The 16,751-nt window shown below is 33.7% G+C and overlaps 2 protein-coding genes across 5 annotated transcripts; both read right to left on the bottom strand.

Moving 5' to 3' along the window:
- Positions 1–1,848: 1,848 nt before the first annotated feature.
- On the bottom strand, positions 1,849–8,994 carry LOC136343403 (annexin B11-like). 3 transcript variants are annotated; one of them, XM_066290108.1, is made up of 8 exons: positions 8,835–8,994; positions 8,503–8,602; positions 7,462–7,917; positions 6,853–7,029; positions 5,018–5,222; positions 4,630–4,887; positions 4,044–4,294; positions 1,849–2,627 (listed from the first exon to the last, which is right to left on the bottom strand). In XM_066290108.1, the coding sequence occupies exons 2-8, from the start codon at positions 8,524–8,526 to the stop codon at positions 2,571–2,573; spliced, it is 1,428 nt and encodes a 475-aa protein (XP_066146205.1). In that variant the 5' UTR covers positions 8,527–8,602; positions 8,835–8,994; the 3' UTR covers positions 1,849–2,570. The 3 variants fall into 3 exon arrangements, with proteins under 3 accessions (XP_066146205.1, XP_066146204.1, XP_066146206.1); XM_066290107.1 differs by lacking the exon at positions 1,849–2,627 and adding an exon at positions 3,015–3,419 and having other exon boundaries at positions 8,835–8,993; XM_066290109.1 differs by lacking the exons at positions 1,849–2,627; positions 7,462–7,917 and adding an exon at positions 3,015–3,419 and having other exon boundaries at positions 8,835–8,993.
- Positions 8,995–11,001: 2,007 nt separating this feature from the next.
- LOC136343280 (annexin B9-like) lies at positions 11,002–15,742 on the bottom strand. 2 transcript variants are annotated; one of them, XM_066289896.1, is made up of 8 exons: positions 15,533–15,742; positions 14,078–14,248; positions 13,442–13,646; positions 13,307–13,386; positions 12,150–12,266; positions 11,926–12,098; positions 11,736–11,877; positions 11,002–11,462 (listed from the first exon to the last, which is right to left on the bottom strand). In XM_066289896.1, exons 1-8 carry the CDS (start codon positions 15,542–15,544, stop codon positions 11,415–11,417), a joined length of 948 nt encoding a protein of 315 aa, XP_066145993.1. In that variant the 5' UTR covers positions 15,545–15,742; the 3' UTR covers positions 11,002–11,414. The 2 variants fall into 2 exon arrangements, with proteins under 2 accessions (XP_066145993.1, XP_066145992.1); XM_066289895.1 differs by having other exon boundaries at positions 11,002–11,465.
- Between the last annotated feature and the right edge of the window lie 1,009 nt (positions 15,743–16,751).

Here is a 16,751-nt window from a genome sequence, read left to right on the forward strand (position 1 = left end):
TTTGGGACTTTATGGTCTTCTAAATTTAGATATTTTTACCAGAGATTCTAGTGAAATTTGATACTTATTATATTATAACAACAAACATTTACGTTTGAATATAAATTAAAATTGTAATTTAAACAATGCACACTACTAAGTCCACAGTGAAATATGCTGTGAAACTATCATTTTTTGTACTTAAAAAAAATATGTAAACATTAGACAACATCTGGGTTTCATCTGTCGTCCATCGTTACAGTGAATAACGAGACAATCAATATGGGCAATGAATGAATTCAATCGGTATGAGTCATCGGGCCTGACGACATAATTCCAGTGATGACAACTTAGTCCCTTGAAGCTACATTAAAATTGGAATTATTCTTACAACTATCAGTCGACTCAACCCGAAAATTCATATTAATTTTATTTCAAAAATTTACTGGAAATTTCCACAGTGGCGGGGGTTTCCCGTTTTAACTACTTCAAGTTAATATATTGACAAATACACATTTATTACTTTAAACATGTTTTAGAAATCGTCTTGCCATCTTATCATGTTTCTGCCAATTATTATCGGTGTACTAAATGCCAAGCGATAAATCATATGTAAAATCATTAATATCAAACACATTTTGAAACTACATGTTGTTTAAACAATGTTATTAGCTGCGGATCAACCATTGTGAATTAATTTGGAACAAATAGTGATTTTGTACACATATATAGGTTTTACTGATATAATAAGGCCAATGGCTTATCAGATCGAAATCTCCGAATAAATAAAACTGGTGTAGGCTTGTAAACTAAATTGGGTTCGAAAATAAGCACCTTCGTTTACCAAGAGCAAACACGGATTCAGCACTGTTTATCGATTTATGTATTTTTGTTTACTACACTTAATTGTTGTTTTGTTGACTTAAAAAAAAAGACCCTAGCGGACAGCACCATCTGCCGTAGACCGTCATATTTGTTATGTTTTGGTTTATGTATAAGGTCAGACACTCGTTTTTCGGCGATCAGGTAAGACCACTGGTGTCGATAGTGACTCATTGCTCGTTTTTATGAATATTGTTTTAATAAGTATATTATTGTTCGATACTAATAACATCTTGGCTATAGTTCGAAGGTTTTTTGTGCACAAAAGAATGTGTCTGAGACTGCAGTGATTATTCAATCTATATTTGTCTTGCTAACTATTTCACACATTCCCGGATTCTGGTAGCGGTTACAAAGTACCTACCTCACCTTGGGCACTTTGAGTTGGAATTACCTCCCTTCGACCTTACGATCAGGACGTAGAGTAAGTCAAAGTGAAACTCGTACACCAAGTTTATTTGGTATAAGTAACAAAGTAAATAGAAACTGATAACCAACATATGGTCAAAATGAAAATGTATATTGAATAAAATAAAAAATACATTTACTGTTAAATATCTCGGATGTACAAGTTTTATGTTGATATCAAGAATTGACTTTTTCAAAATATTTAACAAAAAATGCAAAATCTTAAAAATTTTTGTTTATCTACCAGACCTATTCGATATAAAGATTAAACAGCCAATTATTTTGTTTAAATTCTTTAACATAAAGAAAAATTAATGAAAATAATTCATGAGTTGCACTTTGACTGACTGGATACATTTTGGGCCCTACAATAAAGATCATGCAAAACAGGAAGCACTCACATCGCCACTTTGATCCCTCGATCGCATCAAAGAGAATAATTAAAACTGTTCATAACAGGAGTTAATCAAATATTCAACTTCAGGCAACATGCCAGTATTCATTCTATCAAATATGAAATATCGATCATTATGAAATATAAAACAAAAAAATAATAATATGAATAATCAATATCAAATATGAAGTATATAGCTTTATTTTAAGAATTTAAGGTTCACATTTAGCCTTTGTTATATAAAATTGACACAAGAATAGCTTTAACAGTATAAAAGTATAGTACTTCTTTCATAAGCAAAGTTAATAGATCCTTTACTTAAATTTCTATCACATTAACGTCTTTCTGTTGGCATTTTGAGTGAATGACATGCAACGTATAGGCCTGATCCTGAGATTAGTCTCATATATTTGAAATGAACGGAAACTGAGTTAAATAATAAATGGACTGAAAGAACTTCTCTAAGAACCAGTCAAGATCCATGTGTATTTAAATCATAGTTCGTGTAGTAATTTTAACGAATTTTTTTTAACAGTTAATGATCAAAGCATCGAACTTTATGTTTCTGCATCACACACAGGGACATTATTGTATCGAAAGTTCTACAAGAACAATTTTGGCATTTATGAAAAGAACCCAGTGAAGAGGCGGTATCATTAACTGTAAATAATCAGAATTTTCTTACTCGCTTTCTTCTAACTATGTGTTTTTTGCTTCACGACAAAAACGACCCCAAACACTATAAAACTATATACAAAAATATGCCTACTAGCTCGAACAATATTAAAATGTGAGTTCTAAAAATTTTTTTTGTAGAGTTAAGGTTGATGTATATCCCAAATTAAAAATATTGAGTAGATAAATAGATTTATATAAATGGAACTTTTTGAATATAGTTACTAATAATTTAAGCGTCCCCAGTAAGATGCAGCAGGCATTTCTCATAATCTCCGGAACATTCGCCCTGAAATACAAATGATATCAGTTAGACAAGTATGTAAAGTTAATAAAACCGTAGATACTATACAGGATGTTATTTTTAAATTGCAAGACCGGGTAAATGCGAAAATTCACTACGCGTTACTAACAGCTATGCATATACAAATTTATAGGATTTTTTTCTTATTTTGACGCGCGGAATATCTGTTTGAATTTGTGCTGTATATTTTGAAAACACCCTGTATAACGGATGATGAACAAACTTTGCAGGATACTCATTACCACTAAACATCTGACATTGAGACGTTGTAGCGTAGCGAGTAGCCGCCTTTAGGAGAGAGTTTCTGCTGTATTTTCTTCTAATAGAACGTCTTTTATACTTAGGGAGATCTTAACAAGGAAAAAAAATTCGTATAAACAAACAATTTTTTATTATTTTTCATTATAGGCAGAATAACATTATATAAAACAGAATTAATAAACAGTAGAAAATTTAATTGAACAATAAGTACTGCATAGTGGAATAGTTTTGCATGTTTCAAATTTAAAAGAGCAATTCATTTTCACTAAAAACATATTCTTTAAACATTTCTATATAAATTTATAAATTCATCAAAAAATAAAATTTTTGTTAAAGTATATTGGACAATACAAACAACAAACACATATATTCAGCACAGTTTTTGCAATGTTTAAATGCACAATTTTCAGTATAACAACTTTTATAATATTTCTCGAGACGGTTAAACGTACTTTCCTAATATGGCTCGCCAATTAATTGAAACAGGCATTTCTTGTAGTGTCCAGAAGTATCACCCTAAAAAACCAAACATCAACTTGTGTCAAAGCCATATTTACTGTACAGGGTGTCCCAACACCGTTGAAACAGTCGATATCTCTTCTTGCAATGAATTTAGAGCAAAATGTGGATACAAGACTTGTAGAAGGAAGTGCTGGATATATTTTAAAATCATGGGGAAATATACGGTTTAAAGTGCGGTAAATATTGCTATTTACTTGGGTTCTCTTTGTGTGACCTGCACAATTCCTATGGCGCATATTCTTTAGCAACTTTCAACAGTTTTGCCATCCCACATTGTTTGTATATGTTCTAAACGTTTGAAAATATGCACATCACACGAAAACACAAATGAGATACACAAAATTAGTAGTTTTTGTCGCAGTGTATTCAAAGAATATAAGGCGACGCATTAACCAATTAAAAATTTCTCACCTAAGCTCACAGATATTTTTTAATATCCGCTTACTAAAGACTTACCTGTCTCAATGCCTCGACTACAACTTTACCCGTAATTTTAAAAAACCACAATAATTAGCACAAAGCATCCTCACCCGAATATTAGATTCTCACAATCACGATATCATTATAAAATTTCATAACGATTATTGAAATTTTGACACAATTTCTAAACTAACGCACCTTAATCGCATCAGCCAAAGACTCTCCGTAACGCTCCTGGTACTCCCTCTTGATCTCTACCATGTCAATCTCCGATCTGGTAACTACCAAACGAATCAAGTCTCGGTCGTTTGTGCCCAAACCCTTCATGCTTTTGTTCAAACATTTGGCAAAGAATGCAGATTGGTTTTTAATCGAACGCACTACTGCCAATAGAGCATCTTCCGCGTCTCCAGAAAACTCATTTTTAATGGCCTTCTCAATGTCGTGACCTAAACAGAAAAATATAGAGTATGTACGCTGCAAATAGTGATTCTCTTTTAAGAACAAATATTCTCATGGAATATTTCTTCCATATTGACAGTCGCGCGAATAGGAGGATATACAAGGTGATTGCTTATATTTCACGTTATCAGTGGGTTTTTACCCTCAATAATTATTGAGATACCCTACAGAACCATCGAATTTTAAACACTTTTAACATATTTCACAGCGCGATTTGTTGGGTCAAATTATGAAGCCGATCCTCACTGAAGAAATACTTGACATACACGAATTTTAATTTCAAATGACCGTGGAAGACTAAGAGGGTATACAGTAACTATACCTGTCAATTTCTCATACTCCTGAAAGATCATCTGCAGTTGAGCCCAGTTTCTTTGGCACAAAATAGCATTGAAGACGCTCTCGTCAGTGCCAAGTCGTAATTCTCCGGCTCTAAGTAAAGCTTGAGCATCGGCTCTGGCCGATTCCGGGTTAACCACGGAGCTTTCGTCTCTTCCAGCATTGCAGAGAGATACCATTAGCCTTTTGAAAGTGCCTGCGGTGTCTCCCATGAGATCTTCTTCCAAATGTCGATAGTACACTAGAAGGAGTAGTTGATATAAAATTTCATCAAAATCTTAAGGCCAAATTAATGGACTGTTACACTTAACAACCAAACTATAGTATAAAACGATTTAGTAAATAAATAATAGTAAAAATAAAGTACTTACAAGAGTGATAGGCCTGTCTAATCACCATAATCTCTTGGTTCGACTTGGTGCATAGTATCTCAATTAAAACATTCTCTGCTGTTCCTATTCCTTGCATGGCATCATGCAGTTCCTTGGCATAATATTCAGGTAATGGGGTCATCATCGCAACCAGCAAATTCTCGAAGTTTCCCGTAGTTTCTGATTTTAAGTCTTTGATTAAATCCTACGGGAAAAAAGTTTGAATTTGTGTACTATCGTATTATTATTTTTTAAGTATTGAGGGAATTACGAAATTAATCGTCAGGGTACGTCCGGGTAAACTAAGGTATCCCAAAAGCATTGGTACGAAATTCAGTTTAATAAGGTTTTTAAGAATGCCACAACTCAAGAAAAAACTTAAAGCCTAATATTACATAAAATTCCCTTTCTAGAACACTCTGTATATGTATAGTTTATCTAAAAAATAATCGGACGCACCCTTTTTAAAGATCTTACAAGTTCTAATTAAACATATTACTTTTTTTCACATCATGAATTATTTATTTAGAGATCTGCATAAAAAACACAATATTTCATTTTTCCTGCAACTTGATTTCGAATACCCTTTTCGATATTATTTTATGTTTTTTAAATTGTTCTTTAAAATAATAAATTTTTATATAATAATTAGTAATTTTTCTCTTGGGTTGTGATCCGGAATAAGTTTAAGGATTTTAGGACGACATAGCAGCAACGTGGCGACGACGAGACGAATAATACGGATACTGTTTTGGATCATTATCTTGGCGCTATGCCCTTATTTTCCGCAAATGTCCTTGATTTTTTTCTTGGATCGTTTAACTACACATTTTAATCTACAAAACTCATTCGTTGACTTCTTCTGATGATAAATACCCCCATACCAAAACCGAACCTCCACCATGTTTTACCATTGGACGAAGACATTGTTTTTGCATTTCTTCATTTATTTTTCTCTACATCACTTGACGTTTGTCTGAGCTAATAATGTTAAATTTAACCTTATCACAGAAAACTATATCATTCTAGTAATTATCTGGCTAGGAACGAATTCATTAGCAAAATTTAACCGAACTTTTACATTTTTACTACTAAGCCATGGGTTTTTCCTAGATACTCTGCAGTTATATTCATGGTTGCTAATACACCGACTAATGGTTTCAGTACTAACTATTAATTTGAATGATATTGCAATAGGGTATTCGCTTATGGAACACTACCACAAGGGGTTTCCTTAACGGATCTGATTATGAAGCGGTTATCGTTATCATTTAACTATTTCGGCCTATTTGTTTATTTCCTCGAAGGTATTTTATCTTCATTTTTGTAACGTTCGACTATAATATCTCTCCAATTATGCTCTTACCTAATTGGAGCATTTCCCCAAAATTTTTATGGGATTTACCTCTTTCGTAATGAAGTATCGCTGATTGCCTTGTATCTTAATTAGCATTACTTTTGTTTTGCATCCGACCCATTATGGATATTATTTCTAAATCTATTCTGAGGTATCTGCATTCAGCAAGCAAAAAATTCATAACAAATGCCTAACAAATAAATTTTTCTACTATGAGTCATTTTTTTGTACATAACGTCCGAATATTTTTGTAGCGCATTTAGTTGTTGCTTGGACTTTGAACTGGAAAGTATGTTATTAAGATTTGCCCCTAAATAAATGATTAATGAAGATATTTTTGATGTAAAATAATAAAATAACTAATATGCTTGAATAAGGACTCGCAAAATTAACAAAAAAAAGCGTCCGAATATTTTTAGGCCTTACTCTACATAAAATAAGTAATATGAAAAAATTAAAAGGGCTTTCCAATACGAACCTTCCCATATAAAGTTTTGAACTCAACAGCAATTTGCAATCGTTGCACGTTGACTCTATGGGCCAAAACGGTGATGATGGCCTTCTCATCTGTCCCAAAACCTTTCATAGCCTTTCTCAAGATTTCGGCATCAGCCCTTGGGTTGAAGGGATTGGCGGGAACTACCGTGGGGGTCCTCTGTGAACACGGACAATTTCTTGCAAACGTTGTTGGATTGAATACGAGTAATACTGATCCAATCCAGAAAAAGTTATTTATAAGTGGACCAACAGTGTTTAAAAAAATGTTAATGACGTAGAAAATTTAAGAATTTGTTTTTGGACAATGGACATATCAAGTGTTCTGGAAGTATGTTTCTTCTCGTAACTACTTCATAATACGTTTATGTTATATATGTAGACCCAATCCCACTAATATTCCATAATTTTGCTTCTAATTTACTTAATCCTTAATATATTTATCTATTTAATTTAAGTTAATAACTTCATTCCACTTAGTAGGTAAAACTAAAAGTAATTTATTGGAAAGAACGGGGAAAACCTTAAAGAGATTTTCTTGCTTTCAGACACCTTTGTCTGTAAAAATAGAACATTACAAACACAAAAATACCTTCGTCCCGGCACATTGTCGAGGACTGTTGGAAAGTCCAGAACTAGTATAACTAATACCCCCATACGGCTGTCTAGGTCCTTCGTAACTGTCTCTCCCAGGGACAGCACCAGTAGAGGGATGACGGGAACTGGGCGGATAAGGGCTAGAACTTGGACAGTACGGGCTTGTGTTTGTAGGAGAAGCTGCACCAGCAGAGGACGGATAGATTGATGGAGGATAACCTGCACTAGCAGGTGGGTAAGAGGGATTATTTGCTGGTGGGTATGGATATGAAGATGGAGGAGCACTAGCGGGGTACGAGGGAATTGGCATGGGTTGCGGCATTTGCAAAGGTGCTCCACTACTGAATGCGAGTGAATTGGGATTGAGAGGAGGGTAGGGATTGGGATATGGTGCTCCCCCAGTTGGTGTAGGGTAGCCTTGTTGGGGGTAAGGAGCTTCTGGTCTCTGTCCCTGGCATGGTAAAGGAAAAAACTGGGTGAGTGGCATGTTTTATTAAGTGACCTAAATCATAGCATGTTAAAGAAATTGGAGTACAAATTGTGTAAGTCCTATAATGACTCTTGTCGAAAAGAACACCCTATATATACAGTAAAGTGTATCTTATTGGCAGGCAAAAAAATAATTATTATTCTCATCCAAAAGATGCGAAAAAAAGCTGTTATTCGTGCATACACTGGCACAACAAAAACAATGGTACAATGTCAGTGTTATAAATATTAAAATGAAATTAGTTTCTATAGAAACTGAGAGTCTGCCCAAAATCGTGGACTCTACTTCAACCGAGATTTTAACGTTTTTGTAAAAATTAATCTGTGGTTTAAATTCAGCAAAAAATTATAATTTGGCTCTTAAAAACGTTTCATAAAAAAAAATTACACCTTTTCCAGTCATTATGCAATTATTTATTTGTCGCACAAATTTTTTAATGAACACCGGAAAGCTTGCAACAAGTTAACCAAAAAAATCGCTATTATGTTTATAATAAGGTTCATAGTCAAACAGACTTGTGTTTTCACATTTCATTAAATCACTTACCGGCTGATAGGGATTGTAACTCATTTTTTAATCAAGTGGACTGTTCTCTTGATCGACGTTGGTAAGATGATACCTCGGACAACTAGAGCCTCCTCTGATCCTAAATATAAACGTTAACAATGTTTCAATCAATGAACGCGGACACACCTTAATTGTTCTAGTTATTTTTATGAAAAAATATTTAGTTTTTGTGCTGTTGCTAATGAATGCAAGTAAATACAAGCGTTCCTTCCACAACTTGTTATCAAGGATCTCATGAATAATCATAAAATTCTACCATACAGTGAGATATATTTATAATGAACGATGATTAAGTGTTAAATTTTCCTTACGTGAAGCGAGATCTAAGAAATTCGTCTAGTAACCTGGTAAAAGTGTGAGAAAGTGGCACAAACACAAACTGCAAAAATACAGTCCGAACTGATGGTGCCGAAGTTACTGAAAATCTGACGTTCTGATGGGTGACACAGAATATGATAGAGCTTAACGTCCAAGAGTCGAAGCAAGAAAGATAATATCCCACTTTACGAGGCAAATCCAAAAAGTTATTAAATTTCGTGAGAAACTCAGGATAGAGAAAATTGTTATAAAAATGAAATATTTCATAATTTCAGTTAACATTGCAATGAAAATAGTTGTTTTTTTTCGTACAGAATCTATTCTCAACAAATTACATATTGAATATGTAGCATGTCATTGAGATTAAAGGTCTACGTGCAATGACCACGCCAATGACAATTGTGTCATATGAGTTCGGTTATTTTGAGACTAGTCATAGAATCATTCCATTCACCTTTTCACCATTATACAAAGAAAATCTCAGGACAATCATCATCCCAAAAGTTCAGCTGCAACCTTAATATTGAAAAAAAATCGCTAATAATAGGTCTGGTACGTACACAGGAAAATAAAAGAACCGACAGATGCTGGGTATGCTCAACACAAAGATCCTTTATTTCGGCTCCAGTCACAATAGAATGTCGGTTAGATAACCCAAGATTGTGCTTCTATCTAAAGGACTTTCATTATGTTTGATTATCATGAACTTTCGGTGCTCATTGAAAGGCAAATCGAGTAGAATATTTGAGGATGTGAATGTACTGGTTATTGTTATTAGAAAAAAACCTCCATGAATCGTAAATTAGCAATGTGCCTTTTCTACTGGCCACGTCCCAGCAGTGCGAAAGTATGTCCAACCTTATATTACAATAAGATATGTCGGAATTTTTTGAAAAGTTCACACATATTCAAGTTAAGTCAAAACGTTGCATTATTGCATATGTGCCTGTTCTAGTTAAATTTGCAGAAGTGTAACGTCGTTATGATAATTAGACCCCCTTCCGTTATACGTCTTGGATATAAACAAGGCATTTAATGTATCACATCCTCGGAAAATGGGGCCGCAAGACAGCAATATTTCGGTTTGTCATAATCCACGTGCATGTTTCATCAATCCTTCACACAAATGGATGTAATATGAAAATTTTAAACGGGCCTCGTATGTGTAGCTAAAGCAAATAAATTTACTTTTACGTTAACCTCTCTGTTGTTTTCCACTGAGTAATAAAGATTACTAGTGACGTAGCTGTTGGCGAGGTTGCGCGTATTGGTAACATTACTCGGAATATTCGGATTGGTCAGTTGGTAAATTAAGACTTTCCTTTTCGGAAAGTAAATACGTCATTATCTTTTTTATGAGTAAGCAGTCCTAGTGTAATAAATTTCCTTAGCCAATAGTCTAATCGTTCGACTTTTTATGCTACTTCTCAAACTCTGATATTTTTACATTTGGATGTCTGTTCTTCTAAAATCACATACATATATATATCTTGGTCCCTACCTCAAGAAAAAATATATTTTATTATTCTTATACATTGAGATATATTCGTATGAAGGTTTTTTTACCTGCATACCTACTTAAATTTCCTCGGTGTAACCTTCTCTTTAACGTGTAGATATTATAAATGAGAATTTAAATGCGAAAAAGAACAGGCATACATATTAATCACCGAATTATAAATGAAACTGCTCTTCTCTTGGAACCAATTCTTTGTTTCCTCTATTATAATATTTCTGTCCTTGGTACTTTTCTGGACAAAAGCGTCGGAATGGCCCTTTCCGTAACCGTATTTTGACGGTGCCACTGGGCGCAGTCTCGCCTCAAGGTCACGTAGGAATCACTCTAACCTGTTTGAGACTACATATCACCCAATTCCCCGGAAGCTGTCCACTTCCTTTAAACCGCTAATCCATATCATTCTACCACAACTTTGCCAGTTTACCAAAATAGGGTACACTGGGCATCTCAAGTTTTATGATTAGGAATCATTAGAAAAAAAAATTTTAAGTGTACGTTGTTTTTTTTTTTCATTGAGAAAAAGATAATTGAGCTGAAGTAACACTCTGGAATATCAAATTGTTCTAATGCAGAAAAGCTTTAATAGTATGATTCCAATCTATGAAATGTAGGTATCTACAGGCATGAAAGCTATGCAGGGATTTGTGCATAACTGTTGTTATTTTATTCAAAATTTTACGATTATCACATTATTATCACTAATTACATAAATATCTGTTACAAAAATTTATTTTTTAAGTACCTTAAATTTATTATTGTTGACAACAAATGCTTTTTCTTAAGAATTTAACAAACTTAGCAAAATATTTATACAAATTTTAGAAATTGTAAATTTGTCTTACTCCTAAAGAGGCTTCTAAGTGCCCTTTTATTTGCTAACCTTAATAATAGGTAGATCTAAACTATAATTTTATAATCTAAACAATAATTTTTAACTGTAAGTGCACTTTTCTAAACCATTTAAAAAATTTTCGGTTTTGGACATACTAAGCGAATTGTAAGCTTACAGCAAACTAATAGCAAATATATGTAAAAAAAAACATATTGACAGGAATCAGCCCACAATGGTTAACAGTGATCGTTTATAATCTCCTGAAGTATCCTGCTGGAAATAATAAAATGAATTACGTATAAAGATTTATGATCATCATTAAATTCTTAAACACCTTATTATCACTAGGTGTCACACAGGTGATCTCTATAATAATTTGTATCCTAGTTTACTGTGAATAAACCTAACGATTTAGTAAAACACTAATAGCAAGCGCGATACGATAATAGCTGTAGTTATTGAACTAATCATCAGTTTATTAATAAAGCGTTATTATCAGAATAACAAAAAATTACAAATTCTATATAAAGAAGAATCACTTACTTCAATCCTCTCAATTAGGCTCTTTCCATATTTTGCATTGTAAACATCTTTTATTTCTTCGAGGTCAATTTCTGACCTTCCCACAACTATTCGTATAAGAGTTTTGTCATCTGTTCCTATTCCAGCCATCGCATCATGAAGCCTAAAGAGCATTGATTAAAAAAAATGAACTAACGAAGCAAAAATATACCTAGTGGCTAGAAAGTCCACTGGGTCACGCACGCAGTGCACCAGCTGCAATAGAGAATCCTTGATAGTCCCTGAAAACTCGTTCTCTATGGCCTGCTCTATGGAGTGACCGGTGATGTTCTCGTATTCGTGGAAAATTCGTCTCAATTGAGGACGGCTTCTTTGGCACAGAATCTAGAGCTTTATAATGGGACAAATTTTTTAAACAAATAATGTGAAGTATACCATGTTAAAAACAGACTCATCGGTTCCCGCAAACAACAATTCCCCAGCTTGTAAAAGAGATTGAGCATCACCTCTCGCAGAATCTTCATTGACTTCCTCTGATTCATCTCGATGACCCTGAAAAATATTTTTTATTTCTCAACAAAGCCTTAATAGCCTGAACATACAGAGACTTTCTTAGTATTGTGCTAGTATTTCAGGGTGTGATTGTTCAGATCATTCTATGAAGGAAAGTTCACATGAGCATACGTCTGCAACGGTTCAAATGTTTAGCTACAGGGTGTTGAAATTTTTCTTATCTATTCGTTACTTTTAAACGTCTCAGAAAGTACTTTAAGTATTTCTGATAATGCTTATGTGTTAACAGGATATAAAGTTGCTTATTTGAATAAAAAAAGTAATTCTAATGCTCAATCAGTGGCGTTCCTGTATACATGTCATCCAATATTATTTACGAAACGTGGCGCACCACTGACATTTTTTCGTGTGAATATTTTTTGTGATTAGGCTGGTCAATTCTACATGAAAAAGTCAGAAGCCATATAGGTAGGGACGTCATTGGTTGAGCAATAGAATTACTTATCTTATTCAAATACGATATTTCATTAGCATACATCGAAATTGAAAGGAATATCTAAGGTACTTTCGGAAAAATTGTAAAGTGACGGTTTGAAAAGAAAAATTTCAACACCTTGTAGCAAAAAAAATGGGGCGTTGTGGGCATATGTTCATATGAACTTTTCTTTATAAAATAACTTAAAGTATCACACCCAGAAATATTCGTATGAAATTATGGAACACCCTGTAGAAAGAGTAATTCCAGTTTTTCTTCTGTTTATCTTTTTTTTTCTATTGATTTTCCTATGAGCTATACTTCTTTCATTAATGACGGTTTTGTACGAATCTAAAATTATTTCTCTACAAAATTTCAGTACATGCAAATATCAATTATATAAACGACAATCAAGTGCTTCATACTCCCAATTGCCTATTAGCATCAGATGATAAGTGTGTGACAATTTTCTTAGTCACATGTTTTAGTCTCGTGAACATTAAATTTTTAGGCATAGGATAGTAATTATTGTCGCACAGAGTTTTATTTTCTTTTAGAAGATTACTAATCACTAGAGTTAACAATGAAATTAACTTCAACTTACGTTGGCAAGAGAGATTAGTAACCGTTTCAAATGCCCTGAACTGTCTCCTTTGATGTCGGCCTCTAGTGACGTCTGAAACACTGAAAAATCGATCATAAATACAACCTTGTTGCAATTGCAAACCCCTATGCTTACATCCTTCATAGGCATTGGCTATATTAACCACATCCTGATTATTGTGGATGCCTAATATCTCAACTATAGTAGTTTCGTCGGTACCAAGTCCGCTAATAGCGTCGTGTAGTTCTTTGGCTTGATATTCAATTGGGTCAGTCATTAAGGCGAGCATTACATCCTCAAAATTGCCTCTTAATTCAGATTTGAGTTCTTTCTGAAGGTCCTGTGGAAAAATAATTTGATAAGCTTAGAGAGGTACCTGTACCTAGCTTTGAAGGTTTTGAAATGAGTAATACTCGTATATACGTCTATAAATTAAGCTCCTTTGTGGTCACTTCAAATTATATTTTCTATAGAATTTTATGTTTGTATTATAACGGAAATAAGAACTTGTCTGGTTAATAATAGTGTCTATATAAATTATTTAGTTATTGCTGTTGTATCGATTTAACAGTTTGGAAACGGTATTCTCGCATATACAAATTCATGATAATGGTCTGTTCAGGACCAATTAACCATTCTCTCTTCAATAATTTCGTAAATGGGTAATACACACTTAACGGATGATTTCCTATTTCATTTATTGCGAATCTCTCCAAATTATAATGGATCTGTGCACAATTACGTTTTCCTTACGGGGATGGCACGATTTACCTTTCCATACATAGTTTTAAAAGTTGAAGCAATTTCTCTGCGTTGCTGGTTACTTCTCCTTGCCAATATATCAATGACTGCCTCCTCATCTGTGCCAAAACCCTTGAAAGCTTCTTTTAACGTTTTGGCATCTGATTCAGGATCAAAATTTCCTGCTGGAAACACCGTAGGCTGAAAGAAACAATCACAATCAAAAATTTGTTTTTTACGCTTGGAATTTCTCGTAATTTAAACGCTACGAAGTTACTTGAGAATTATAAAAATTTATCAGGAATATAAAGAGTCCAAAATACTCGAAGTGTTCCAGTTAAACTGTTTGCCGATGACATCAAATCTATTTCGTTGCTGACAGATGTGATCTCAAAAAATATGTCAAAATTAATGAGGCTAGCAAACGATGGCCAGCGAAGAGGGTATTGTTTTGACGTCATACGGCGCATTCGACCATCGGCGGTTTGTAATAAAACGTTTAAAAAGGTTCTCTAGGTGATGGATAGAAATGTAAATCGGTAAAGGCCAAAATTTTTTCGAAATTTCCAATATTTCTTCTTCCGCTTTCTTATCATTCTCACTGCGTAGTTATCTGTATGTTTTTAAATGGAAAGAAATGAAAATTTCTATTGCCCAACGATAGTGAAAATGATCGAAAGTAAATAACATTGTCAATCATATAATAAATTATTTGCTATTATTAAATCATTAAATTTATTATATCTTTTCATTTACGCAATCACTTGGATATATAGTATAGTCAATAAGTTAATAGTGCGTTAATCTTTTTTTCTGAAATTGGAAATGTAACAACCATATCTAAACTGCTACTATTTGATGTAAATTTAGTGGCCTTAATTTAGAAGGTAACAGATGGACGCCGTTTTAAGAAACGAAGTATATCGAAGAGGGGGTTGCGTTGTTGTATAATTTCAACTTACTTTAACACGCAATAATCCATCAAAAACTATGACATAGGCCTGAAAGTTTTTCAAATAACCATCAAACGATCCTTGTTTTACTTCACAATCTACTCTTGAAGACATTTCACGTGATGACCTCCTATACAAATTTATTTTTCAAAATGGCACCTATCCTCCATTTTGAATACTAAAACCGCCAAATTTACCTCAAAAAGTCATACTTGTCGTGCTGCCGACACCAAAATGTCATCAAAAAAACAAATTGAACTTTGAAAAAATAAAGGAAAGAGGGAACTTCGTAGACAGATACGATTAGTATACTTCCTAAATATTTTATTCCAAATCGCCAGAATTACGTATATTTTCTAAATCATTATTTTTAATGTTTTTAGCAATAAGTAAACTGCCGTAAAATGAAGTAGTAATTAATACGTTACATGTAGCAGGTTTCTATAGAAACCCTCTCTTCGTGTACAGTATACATCCACTAAACTAAAAACTGTAGAACTTGAAACAATAGTTTTTTGCGTTAATTACTTACCGATTTCCCCATTTCAGCAAAAATTTATAAAATCACTAATTTAGTGAAGAATAGTTACTTAACGTTAGTAGTACAATTTCTCACTGAATGATTAATGACGGATGTTATGTCTGAAATTAGAACGTTATTCGCACCGAAACATCACAGTCACGGAATAGAAAATTTGGTATTTAGTTGGCGACTCTGACCGGTTTCCTGCACCACTATGACGGAAATCTGCTGCAGGGTTGTCTACTTGCATTATGTGTAAAATTGTACTACACATTGTACTAAAAATCCTACCTTTTTTTGCTGAACCAAAATCTCAGAAAGTAATTTTAATATCTAATTTTTAGAATGATCCCCATTGTCATTTGACCATGACAGTTGCTTTGCTCAAGAACTAATGCTATGGCTCAGACATTATTTTGCAATATTTCCGCAAAAATAGATTTTATTTATTGAAAAAATTGGATTGAAATTTGCATTTTCTATATAATATACCCTGAACACATCATAATCTTTTCTTATAAAGAAACTCAGGTAGTGTAGTATGAAAATTATATCACTAAAATCCCTCAAAATGTACAACTGTTAGTACAATTCTACAGGTCCTCACAACCGTTTAAGATATCTCAAGTCTGCGCATAACGTTTGCGTAGTGTACTGTACTATTAAACTCATTAAAGTATACCGCATTGTTAATTATTTTAAGCTTGCTTTTACTTCATAGATTTACAAGGTTTAGTTTTATGACTCACAGCAAAACATTGTTGTTGGGCTACGCTACGTATAGTTAAGGTAATTAGTACAAGCAGGGCCAACCTTAACAAGTCTGGCGCCCAGAGCAAAATTTATAATCACCGCCCCCTTACCCCCACAAAAAATTGCCCCCTTTCTGGTTTCCAGTTCTGGACGGTCATCCAATTTCGTTACTCCTAGGGTCCGTACTGAGTGCGAGAATGAGAAAACTTTAAAACCCCCAACTTATAGACAGTTTAAAGGTTATCGACAGACATGTACAGACAATTCACAGCACAATTAAGTTTTTTTCCACTCGCAACGATGGTTATTTTTGTTGCAAGAGCGAAAAACAAGTTTTGCAGGGCGAGCCAACCAGATTCCCGCACGAGCCGAAAGCGAGTCTCGAAAGTGCAGGAAGCAGCTCTTCTAAACATATTCTCGGTCGGGCGACGTTCAAGAAATAATTTTGATTTGATGGTTTTGACCAATTTTACAT

The sequence above is a fragment of the Euwallacea fornicatus genome, chromosome 14 (assembly GCF_040115645.1).
Source record: "Euwallacea fornicatus isolate EFF26 chromosome 14, ASM4011564v1, whole genome shotgun sequence".
Taxonomy (NCBI): domain Eukaryota; kingdom Metazoa; phylum Arthropoda; class Insecta; order Coleoptera; family Curculionidae; genus Euwallacea; species Euwallacea fornicatus.